Below are 12,113 nucleotides of genomic sequence, written 5' to 3'. Positions count from 1 at the left end.
TAGCTGGGATTACAGGTGCCTGCCACAAGGCCCAGCTAATTTTTGTATTTTTAGTAGTGACAGGGTTTTGCCACATTATCTTCGGTGGTCTCAAAGTCCTGACCTCAAGTGAGCCACCTTCCTTGGCCTCCCAAAGTGCTGGGATTACAGGCGTGAGCTACCATGCCCAGCCTCTGAAAGATGTCTTTAACACCTACTTTGAGTTATAGAAATGCTTGGTGCTGGCCAGGCAGGGCGGCTCATGCCTGTAATCCCAACACTTTGGGAGACTGAGGGTGGAGGACCACTTGAGCTCAGGAGTTCAAGACCAGCCTGGACAACGTAGTGAGGTCTTGTCTCTAATAAAAAAGAAATTATCCAGGCATGGTGACACACACCTGTAGACCCGGCTACTTGGGAGGTGGAGGCAGAATGATCGCTTGAGCCAAGAAGGTCGAGGCTGGAGTGAGCCACGATTGTACCACTACACTCCAGCCTGGGTGACAAAGGGAGACTCTGCCCCCCCTGCAAAAAAAAATGCTTGATCCCAAATCAGTAAAAGAATTGTTTCTTTATGTATGTTCTTAGAAACAAATTTTTGCTCACTCTTTGTGTCCATGAGACTAGGTGATTCAGCCAACTATTGAAAAAAGGGCAGTTTTCTAATAATCTCTTTTTTCTTACAGTCTCGTGCTGCCTCCAACCCAGTCCTCTTCAGATTCCTCACCCCCAGAGGTGTCTGGCCCTTCCTCATCCCAAATGAGCATGAAAACTCGCCGACTCAGCTCTGCCTCAACAGGAAAGCCCCCACTCTCTGTGGAGGATGATTTTGAGAAACTAATATGGGAGATTTCAGGAGGCAAATTGGAAGCTGAGATTGACCTGGATCCTGGGAAAGATGAAGATGACCTTCTGCTTGAGCTATCAGAAATGATTGATAGCTGAAGGTGGTAGTGAGGACACTTAAAAAAAAATCGCCAAAAAGCTGGACTTACTTTCATCTATTGTAACATTTACCTGAGATGATCATTTCTTTAGTCTAGAATTTGCCCCAAATCAGAAGTATACCTCTGAATTATCTGTATGTGTCCTGGATTCCTTGGGGTCAGATTTTTAAAGTTACTTTATAACCATTTTGTCCATTTGATGCCATTGTTTATCATCTTCTGAGAAAAAAGTTCTGTCATACCCTTCTCTCCACAAAAAAGAGACTGAGAGGGAGGTCAAGTGAAAGGGTGCAAGCGAACTTAGTGACTCCTTGAGGTGTTTGTCAGTTTTGGCTTTTTTCTCCTTTGTTGTGTTCTTTATGTATTGTCTTGATGTACTTAATATTACCTGACTTTGAAATGGATGAAGACAGCTGCTACCATTAAGGACCAAATTTTGTGCTACCACTAAACAAAAATACCCAGTCTGTGTTAAATTGTATGTCTTTTTAAAGGTATTTAGAGATTCAGCTGAGCTTTAAAGAGGGCTGAGCAGCTCAGGAAGCCTGTAATGTGGGCATAACTCTTTGGACCTGATTTTGATGCTTCTGCTGCTCCATTAGCCTCTGAAGAGCAATATCTAATTTATTATTACTGTAATTTTTTAAAAGGCTTTAAAGTGCCTCAGGGGGTCCCCTGAAACTAATTTTCTATTTCTGGGATTCCCTGGATTCATTATATGAAATGGTGACATGATTAGAGGAAATTCTTTTGTAGTATGAAAATTGTCCCTTTTTTTCTTCAGTACTTGCCTCCTTACTGGCATTGAATTATCACAGGGACAAAATCTGGTAAATTTTTTATTTCTAACTCTCCCATCAAACCCCTGTTGCCCAGTATTTATTTGGTGGCCTTCACCCACCGGAGGGAAAAAATGAGCTTATTCAAGCTGCCAATGTTTATCTATGGGCTGTAGCAGTACATGGAACTGTACTGTGCCAGGGATATTGAGATGCTCTGGGGGTGTATTGTATACCTGCCAGTTTTCTTCATTTCTGAATTGAGTTTTCTTTTCTTGATGTTGGTTTCCTTCATATCACCTCAAGGTTTAGATTTGTGAAGGAATAAGCATGATGGGAATAATAGTCTTGAAAGGAGATACGTTGTATATAATCAGGAGGAGGAGGAGGAAGGAAGGACTTTCCCATTTTGATATTTTGCTGTAGGTGGCCAGTTTTGTTTCTCATAGGGAAATCTGACCCACCTGTCATGTTGGCTCCTAAGGAACTGCTGTTGTAAGCGGCTCATCAAGAGTTGAACTTCATGTAGCCTTGTTGGGAATATGGAAAAGGAAGAAAGCCACAGGACTGCCCATTCAGTCTTGGGAAGATTTGGATGATTCTGCACAAGCAAAAATGACTTGAAATTTATGTATAGACACACCTCTACCAATCCATCTTCAGCTGACTGAATGTTGTATGATAGCCCTTCTCCAAAGCAGGGGTAGAATGTTCAGGTTGCACCACAAATTTTCTACTTATTTCGTTTTTGGAATCAGCTTACAGATTCCAGGTCCCTTTTGTATATATTCTTTATTCTTTTGCTTTTTTAAAAAATAATTTTGTTTCATATTTAAAGCACTTGTATTAGTCAGTGTTTCGTGTTCCGCATTATTTGAACCATTTGCCCTTACAGAAAGAGAAATACTTGTTTGTGTTTTAAATAAAACTGATGTAGGAAACTCTTGATGTTGTGAGCTAAGTAATCTTAGATCATATCATCCTGTCAGCCTAGGATCCACCTTGACAAGAGACCCCAATCAGAATGTTATTGGCCTTTCCTGTAAGTGCCCAAATTTCAGTTATTATTTGGCTTAGAAATCTTTCACCTGGATATATTGCCAAATTAACAAGTGTGCTCAGTTTTAGCTGCATGTGCTTTAGGTAAGAATTTATATTATTATAATGTGAGGATTTTTTTTTCTGACACAGATATTTCTTAGTGTTGTAACTCAAGCAATGCCATTAAGTTTTTAAAAGGAGGGAGGGTTTAAAAGTGATCTTAGGGAGTCTCTCTGGGCCTACTCTGCCTCAAGAGGCTGATGAAAAATAAATGAATAAACGTGATCTTTAGAGTCAACGATACAGAATTTTCAAGCATGAAAGTGCGGCAGATAAGAAATTTAATTGATGAAAGTCCAGGTTTCTTAATAGGTGTGCCAATTTTTTAAATTGTAGGAATGCATATGTTTGTTAGCTACCAAAGAACATAGATTTTTCCTGTTAGTCTAAAGTCGTCCCAACAAGTTGAATCAACTTTTCACAAAAAGCAAAAGACTAGTTTTGATTGATAGTTTTTCATTTTACCAGTAAGAAAAGGGCCCAAATGTTCCAGTTTGGTTATAACAGAAATAAGATAGTTTTATGTTTCATATATTTTATCTCAAGATAATAATTCCTAAAGTTCTGGCCTTAACCCTAAATCTCTGGTTCCTCTTTAAAGCCAGAACATAGTATGTTTTCATCTTGATCAGTATTTGAAAGATAAGACTAATGTTTAATAATTACAATTGCAGTGACAAAACTTGATCTATTAATATATTGATCAGAGTTCTATGATCCTTTTCTAAAATGGTGGCTTTATTTTGCCAGAATAATTCTGCACGGTATGTTTTTTGAGACAGAGTCTCACTCTGTTGCCCAGGCTAGAATGCAATGAGTGGCACAATCTTGGCTCACTGCAACCCCTGCCTCCCAGTTTCAAGCGATTCTCCTGCCTCAGCCACCCCAGTAGTTGGAATTACAGGGGTGTGCCACCACACCTGGCTAATTTTTGTATTTTTAGTGGAGACAAGATTTCACCATGTTGGCGAGGCTGGTCTGGAACCCCCGACCTAAAGTGATACGCCTTGGCCTCCCAAAGTGCTGGGATTACAGAGCCACCACGCCCAGCCAACAGTTCTGCAGTTCTGTAAAGTATTTGATTGCTTTGAATTTGGCTGTAGCAACAGGAAATACATGGTCTCCAGTTGTAACTGCTTAATAGGTAACACTTCTAAACTAGCTAACATTTATTGAGTACTTACTGTGTATCATTAATTCACATACTCATTTTGACACTAAATTCTACAGGACATTAAAGATGACTATTCCCCCACTGTAGTTTCAGGGTCAGTGTGTTTATATATTATGTGCCATTGGGTTTGATTAGTAGATCTTTTCAAGAGTGTTTTTAAAATCTTGATTTTATGAAGCTGCTCAATAAATCTTTGAAAGTTCCTACAACCCAGACATTTAACTGCATTAATAATTAAGACTCCAAACTGCAATTTATTTTGAATTTGCAAAATGATGTTAGTTAAGGGGCATGAGCACAATTAAAATCCTTGACCATTCTCTTAACACTGTACAATAAAGTGAGCAAAAAATAAGTGATGACCCTAAATAAGAACAGCAATCTAGAATTTAATTTTACATTAAAAAAAGTAATTTTGGCTGGGCGTGGTGGCTCATGCCTGTAATCTCAGCACTTTGGGAGGCCAAGGTGGGTGGATCACCTGAGGTCAGAAGTTTGAGACCAGCCTGGCCAACATGGCAAAACCCCATCTTTACTAAAAATACAAAAAAAAAATAGCCAGATGGGGTGGCACACACCTGTAATCCTAGCTACTTGGGAGACTGATGCAGGAGAATTGTGTGAACCTGGAAGGCGGAAGTTGCAGTGAACCAAGATGCCAAGATCAATCACACCACTGCACTCCAGCCTGAGCAACAGGGCAAGACTCCATCCCCCCCCCCAAAAAAAAAGAGAAGTAATTTTTGATTTATATTTACTGAGAGGGTCTGTTACTACGGTTATTTATATTTGGTTGGATTTAACTGCTAAAAATGTTGCAGAGTCTGAATCTATGGCATGGCAGAGAATAGTTAATCACAGCCATTCAGCAAGTTGTGAAGCTTCTGATTGGGATGAAAGAAACTTCAAGCTGAGAGGAAGAATGTTCTGAAATATTTGGGAGATTTGGCAGACTCCTTTCTCAGGGGTATGTTTATTTGGGTCAGTGGTTCTCAAGCCCACTTTGCAGATACCTTAAGGGTAGTTGTAATAACAAAAGGAAACAAATGTTTCGTCTTACTTTCCATTATCTGTATCTCAGGTATTCTTCCAGAGATACTTTAGCCACGTGTAAGGCAATACACTTACATACAGTGTCACGCGTAAAACACATGACATTTTGAACCGTGTCTTTTTTATTAAAATTTCAAATGTATTTAGAATTAAAGTATAATAAACTCCACATAGTCACCCAGTTTCAACAATTACAGATTCATGGCCAATCCTCTTTCTTCTTTACCATACTAACTATCCATCACCCCCTATTCTGACCTACTTAGCTGGGCTGAGGGTGAGGCAAGCAAGGTACTTAGGCACAATTTAAGGAGGCACTCACTTTTCAAAGCTTGTATTTGTACATGTGATTGTGATTCCTACAATTATGCTAAATCCTTAGGCTTGCCTTATCTGAGATCTGGTCCTGCTGGCTCCCCTGAGTTATTTTGAAGTAAATCTCAAGCACATTATACCTTCCTTTTTTTTCATCATGTATATTGGATATCATTTCATATCGTGGCACAGAGAACTTTAATCTTAATAACAGTTGCATAGAATTACACCCTATGAAGATGCAGTAATTTATAGTAGTCCCTATTGATAGACATTTAGGTTGCTTCCCATCTGGGTATTTTAAACAATGTTGTGATGATTACATTATACCACACATGTAAGTTTGTATGGAGGATAAGTACCTAGAAATAGAGCTTAATAATTTACAGTAGCACTATTTTTTCATCATTGCCAAACTAATAAGGGAAATAGCACTTCAGTGTAGTTTGGTTTGCTTTTCTCTTTCTTTTCTTTTATGACAGACATTCTGACTGTAACCTTTCTCTTATGAGTGAAGCTGGGCATCTTTTCATGTTTAAACAACTTTCCTATTTCCTTTGCTACAAACTGATTGCTCACATCCATTGCCAATTTTAATTTTGGGGTTTTTTTTTTTGTTTTTTGTTTTTTGTTTTTGAGATGGAGTCCCACTCTGTCACCCGGGCTGGAGTGCAGTGGTGCGATCTCCACTCACTGCAACCTCCGCCTCCTGGGTTCAAGCAATTCTCTTGCCTCAGCCTCCTGAGTAGCTGGGATTACAGGTGCCCGCCACTATGCCCAGTTAATTTTTGTATTTTTAGTAGAGATGGGGTTTTGCCATGTTGGCCAGGCTGGTCTTGAACTCCTGACCTCAGGTAATCCGCCGGTCTCAGCCTCCCAAAGTGCTGGGATTACAAGAGTGAGCTACAGTGCCCGGCCCAGGCGTGGCTTTTAAAAGTGCTGGTAGAGCGGCCGGGTGCGGTAGTTCACACCTGTAATCCCAGCACTTTGGGAGGCCAAGGCGGGTGGATCAAGAGGTCAGGCGATCAAGACCATCCTGGCCAACATGGTGAAACCCCGTCTCTACTAAAAATACAAAAATCAGCTAGACGTGGTGGTGCGTACCTGTAATCCCAACTACGGGAGGCTGAGACAGGAGAATTGCTTGAAGCCAGGAATCGGAGGTTGCAGCGAGCCAAGATTGCACCACTGCACTCCACCCTGGCGACAGAGTGAGACTCCATCTCAAAAAAAAAAAGAAAAGAAAGTGCTGGTAGCTTCGGCCTTGGTTTGCTAGACCCCTAATCCCCCATATAAGAAAGCATACTACCCTTCTAGAGAAACCATGTGGTGAGAGCTGAGACTACATAGAGATAGGGACCCAGCTAAGGCCAGTTTTCCAAAGATACACACCAAAGCCATAGATGTGTCTTGTGGAGCAGAAGAATCACCCAGCTGAGAACCTGCCCAAATTCCTGACCAATGAAGTCATGAATTATAACAAAATGGTGGTTGTTTTAAGCTACTAAGTTTTGGAATATTTCTTACACATCATTAAAGAACCAGAATAGCATTCTTTTTCAGGAACTCTACATATTAGTAAAATTAGTCATTTTTCAGATGTAATGCAAACATATTTTTCCCAGATGTTTTGGCTTTGTTTTCACTTTTTAGTCACGCAAAATTTTATTTTTATGTACTTGCATTTATCATTCCTTTTTTCCCCAAAAATCAGCTAGAGCATACAATTGAGGAAAAGATACAATTTTTAAGAACAAGAGAGATGAAATATCTAAGGTTGAACTTAAGAAATCACAAGGTCTATATGAAGAAAACCAAAAACTTTTGAAAGATTCAAAGGAAAGTTTGAACAAATAAGAAGACATCATCTACTTGGATTTAAAAAAGTAATCCTGGCCGGGTTCAGCTAACACGTGTAATCCTAGCACTTTGGGAGGCCGAGGCAAGATCACTTGAGGCCGGGAGTTCAAGACCAGCCTGGCCAACATGGCAGAACCCCGTCTCTACTAAAAATACAAAAAATTAGCCAGGTGTGGTGGTGCATACCTGTGGTCCGAGCTATTCCAGAGACTGAGGTGGGAGGATCGCTTGAGCCCTGGTGGGGAAGTTGCAGTGAGCCGAGATTGCACCACTGCATGTCAGCCTGTGCCACATCAGAAGATCCTGTCTAAAAAAAAAGGGGGGGAGGGTAGTGGGGAAAAATAAACATGCTGTCTTGAAGTCAGACAACGTGACACTCTATTGGGTTTGGATGGGGGAATATTTTTTAAAGACTGGGTCTCACTATGTTGCCCAGGCTGGACTGTAGTGGCTATTTATAGGTGCCATTACAGCTCACTGCACTCTTGAACTCCTAGGCTCAAGCAGTCCTACTACCTCAGCCTCCCCTAGTACTTGGGAATACAGGCCATGCCACCAAACCCAGCTAGGCAATCTTTTTTTTTTTTCTTTTTGACAGGGCCTGGCTCTGTTGCTCAGGCTGGAGTGCAGTGGCATGATCTCTGCTCACTGCAACCTCTGCCTCCTGGGTTCAAGAGATTCTCCTACGTCAGCCTCCAGAGTAGCTGGGATTACAAGCACGCACCATCAGGCTTGGCTAATTTTAAAATGTTTTTGTAGAGCCAAGGTCTGATTATGTTGCTCAGGCTGGTGTTGAACTCCTGGGCTCAAACAAGCCTCCTGCCTCTGCCTCTCAAAATGCTGGGATTATAGGCATGAGCTAGCGCACCCGGCTGAAATTTTTTTTTTTTTTTTTTGAGGTGGAGTCTCACTCTGTCACCCAGGCTGGAGTGCAGTGGCGCGATCTTGGCTCACTGCAACCTCAGCCTCCCAGATTCAAGCAATTCTCCTGCCTCAGCCTCCTGAGTAGATGGGACTACAGGTGCCTGCCACTACGCCCGGCTAATTTTTGTATTTTTAGTAGAGATGGGGTTTCACCATATTGGCCAGACTGGTCTCGAACTCCTGACCTTGTGATCCACCCACCTCAGCCTCCCAAAGTGCTGGGATTTACAGGCATGAGCCACTGTGCCCAGCCCCGGCTGAAATTTTTTAAAGGAAATAGTTATCCCAAGCATTTGCTAGCTTTGTGTAGTTTATTTATTCTTATTTATTTTTTTGAGACAGAGTCTCGCTCTGTCGCCAAGGCTGGAGTGCAGTGGCATGATCTCGGCTCACTGCAACCTCTGCCTCCCGGCGATTTGCAGACAGCGATTCTCCTGTCTCAGTCTCCCACAGTAGCTGGGATTACAGGCGTGTGCTACCATGCATGGCTAATTTTTGTATTTTTAGTAGAGACAAGGTTTCACCATGTTGCCCAGGCTGGTCTCGAACTCCCGACCTCAGATGACCCACCTGCCTCGGCCTCCCAAAATGCTGGGATTACATGCATGAGCCTGGCCGCTTTGTGTAGTTTAAAAATCACTTTCAATTCAAACCCTTTCTGAGGTTGTCATTACTATTATCCCCACTAAACAGAAGCCCTCTGAAAAGCTGATTTTGATTCTGCCATTTGCCCTAATCCGTGTTCCCTTAAGGCAAGTCCTTTCAAAAGTCTAAACTTCAGTTTCCTCTTCTATAACATGTGTATGCCAATTAAATGAACTCTCTGCCAGGCCACAAGCCATGACACAATGGAAAGGTAGTTGGGCTTTGGGGTCAGGCACAACTACGAATTCCAGCTCCTCCACTTAGTAGCTGTGTTATCCAGGGAAGGACATGTTCTGACACTGGCTGACGCCTAACTGTGTGCACACATAGACAATTCTTTCATTGAATCTTCAACCCCCTGAGTAAAGTTAATCTTTAATCTCCGTTTTGAAAACTAAGCCAAGACACGGTGAGGCTGAGTAATTTATCCTTTGTCACCCAACTCTAAAAGAGCTGGATTTGCGCCCGGCATGTAGATTTCAGCGTCTTCATGGTAGATCGCCACCCTCAGTTGCCACCTGAACAGTAAACTCGCTCCACGAAGTGGCTGAGCTGAATCCGTAACTGGAGCGAACCAGCCGTCTGGCTTTGGAATGCAGACCGCCCCTGGCCGACTGCCAGAGGCGGGAGGCCTGAAGTTTGGGCTTCTTGCCGCCCTACCCTGTCCACCACAACGCTGTTATCAAGCCTAAACTTTTAGGAAAGGCACGAAATTAACTCACTTTACACACAGAGATACACAGTGGGACGATTTTGGCTTTTTAAGCTAACTCAGAAAATGGAGATACGGGCTGGGCGCAGTGTCTCACGCCTGTAATCCCAGCACTTTGGGAGGCCGAGGCGGGCGAATCTTGAGGTCAGGAGATTGAGACCATACTGGCCAACATGGTGAAACCCCGTCTCTACCAACAATACAAAAAATTAGTAGGACGTGGTGGCACGCGCCTGTAGTCCCAGCTACTCGGGAGGCTGAGGCAGGAGAATCGCTTGAACCCGGGAGGCGGAGGTTGCAGTGAGCTGAGATCGCGCCACTGCACTCTAGCCTGGGCGAGAGAGCGAGACTTCGCCTCAAAAAAAAAAAAAAGAAAAGAAAAGAGATTGGAGACATGGCAACCGAAGGCACCTCCTCCCGCCTGCCTCCAGGTGGCGCTATAGGACCGGTCCACCTTCCACAGCGCAGACGCCTCAGTTTGGCCTCCCTCGGAGGCCATGCAGCGGAGAAACATGACTTCGTGGCTAGAGGGGCATTTCCTAGGAGACGCCCATGTCGCCGCGTAACCTTCACATACTTCCGCTTCCGGTTCTTTATTCCGGAAATTGCTCTCAGAGGCAGCGTGAGGTTGTGCTCTTTGTGAAATTTCACCATGGCGTACCGTGGCCAGGGCCAGAAAGTGCAGAAGGTTATGGTGCAGCCCATCGTATCCTACGCAGGATGTCAGGACTGGGAGGTTCGGGCCAGAATACGGGGTGCGAAGGCGCAGACTGAGAGCAGGCCTGGGGTAGCGGAGTACGAATCCACATCCCATGAGCCCCCGGGGCGACCAAGACTGGAAGAAAGCGCGGGTAGTTGAAGAACCGTGATGGTGGGGAGGTGGTCTTGGGTGGACCCCTGCCGTGGGGGAATGCAGGAATGGAGGCGGCGAAAGGAGGGAAGAGAACTTTAGGTGCGGAGTAAAAACGGGAGTTAAAGGTTTCGGGAAACTCCAGGGGAATGAAAGTAGAAGGGATGTTCTTTAATCTTTAGAAGACCCCTAATGAATGCCCAGCTGGGCACTTTTTGTTTGCGTAAGCACCAGACCTCGCGTTCAGTATACCAAGGTGAGACGGGAACAGGGTCGTCCAGTTGTTTCAGGAAGCAGTCTATGCTGCTTTTGTATTTTTTCCTTAGCCACTGTGGTGCAGAACCTCATCTTCAGATACTTACAAAATGTACGTAAGTTGCTTGTTTCGTAACTATTTTTTAAATAAGAGATGAACTGATTTAGTTTTTTGTGTTAACCTGAGTGATCGCTGTGTTCTAGAATTTAAAAATAGATGTAACTGGAGATTGAAGGGTAATCGAGGGGAAGGAGTACTGAGAAAGCACTAATGTGGTGAAGTGGTGTGTATCCATGCCACTTCCCAACATGCAAAGAATTGTATTATTACTTTGCAAGATCAAAAATACTTTTTAATTCCAAAAAGTATTATCAGCAGACTTGAGCATGGTATTTGGGCATCAGTAGTTTTGTTAGTAGTGATTATGCCTAGAACGTTGGAACCTCTCCCCTTTAAGATGAAACACATTGGAAGAAAAACCCAACCAACTTAAACCATGTCAAGAGGTGGTGTGTTTAATATCTGTTGGAAAACTTAAAGACGGAAAAAGAAAGAAGGGGTAGCTTCAGAGGAATTTGGTGGCAGCTGCTTTCCTTTGCGGGGAACTTTAGCAACTTAAATTTTATAGTGTGACAACACAACTGAAAAACATTAATTTCAGGTGATAATAATTTTTAACCACCTGAATTGAGGGCTCCTGTACTGGTTGTTAGGTGTGTGACATGAGAAAGCTTTGTTTTGGAACTGGATTTTGCTGCAAGATATAAGCCCTTGGTCATTAGAAATTGCTGCTTTGTGCTATGCTGTCAAAAACTTTCACTCTTAAATAGATTGAAACCAGAAGCAGTAAGAAATGTTGAGTCCCAAGATCACAGGAAAATTATTAGGTTATATAGTTCCAATATAGAACTTATTAAATGAAAATTCTCTTTGAGATTACTGGTGAATAATTCTTAGATATGGGCTAATTAGTTAAAACTCTTGACTTACATTCATTACAGTTTTTTTTAGGAGCCATATTTCTCTTGTCGTTTGACCAAAATGGTTAGGTTTTGTGTACTTCAATTTTGGGAGGGGGGCGGGGGAGGGGGCAAGATCTTGCTTAATGTTGCACAGGCTAATCTTGAACACCTGGCCACAAAGCGAATTATTCTGCTTGGCATCCCAAAGTACTGGAATTACAGGTGTGAATCGAGGCAGCTGGCCTGTTTTTCTTTTTCTTTTTTTTCTTTTCTTTTCTTTTCTTTTTTTTTTTAAGACGGAGTCTCACTCTGTCGCCCAGGCTGGAGTGTAGTGGCTCGATCTCGGCTCACTGCAGTTTCCGCCTCCCGGGTTCAAGTGATTCCCCTGCTTCAGCCTCCTGATAACTGGTACTACAGGCATGTGCTACCACGCCCAGCTAATTTTTTTTGTATTTTTAGTAGAGATGGGGCTTCACCATGTTAGCCAGGATGCCCTCTATCTCTTGACCTTGTGATCCACCTGCCTGGGCCTCCCCAAGTGCTGGGATTACAGGCA

General features: G+C 42.9%; 2 protein-coding genes across 34 annotated transcripts in view; both read left to right on the top strand.

Moving 5' to 3' along the window:
• Window positions 1-2,646, top strand: part of ZC3H11A (zinc finger CCCH-type containing 11A) — a 59,625-nt gene extending 56,979 nt beyond the window's left edge. For all 32 annotated transcript variants that reach the window (XM_050763167.1, XM_050763227.1, XM_050763190.1 and 29 more), the window contains one exon: window positions 666-2,646. In XM_050763167.1, the coding sequence (XP_050619124.1) occupies window positions 666-924 (259 nt within the window). In that variant the 3' untranslated portion in view covers window positions 925-2,646. The remainder of the gene's footprint in view (window positions 1-665) is intronic.
• Window positions 1-12,113, top strand: part of SNRPE (small nuclear ribonucleoprotein polypeptide E) — a 196,244-nt gene that overhangs the window by 177,993 nt on the left and 6,138 nt on the right. The window contains exons 2-3 of one of the 2 annotated variants that reach the window (XM_050764829.1): window positions 10,085-10,195; window positions 10,680-10,706. In XM_050764829.1, the coding sequence (XP_050620786.1) occupies window positions 10,142-10,195; window positions 10,680-10,706 (81 nt within the window). In that variant the 5' untranslated portion in view covers window positions 10,085-10,141. Of the gene's footprint in view, window positions 1-10,066; window positions 10,196-10,679; window positions 10,707-12,113 lie in introns of those variants that run through there. The other variant, XM_050764827.1, reaches the window with a different exon arrangement.

The sequence above is a fragment of the Macaca thibetana genome, chromosome 1 (genome assembly GCF_024542745.1).
Source record: "Macaca thibetana thibetana isolate TM-01 chromosome 1, ASM2454274v1, whole genome shotgun sequence".
Lineage (NCBI taxonomy): Eukaryota > Metazoa > Chordata > Mammalia > Primates > Cercopithecidae > Macaca > Macaca thibetana.
Note: the sequence above shows the minus strand (reverse complement) of the source record. Positions and strands in the feature narration are given on the sequence as shown.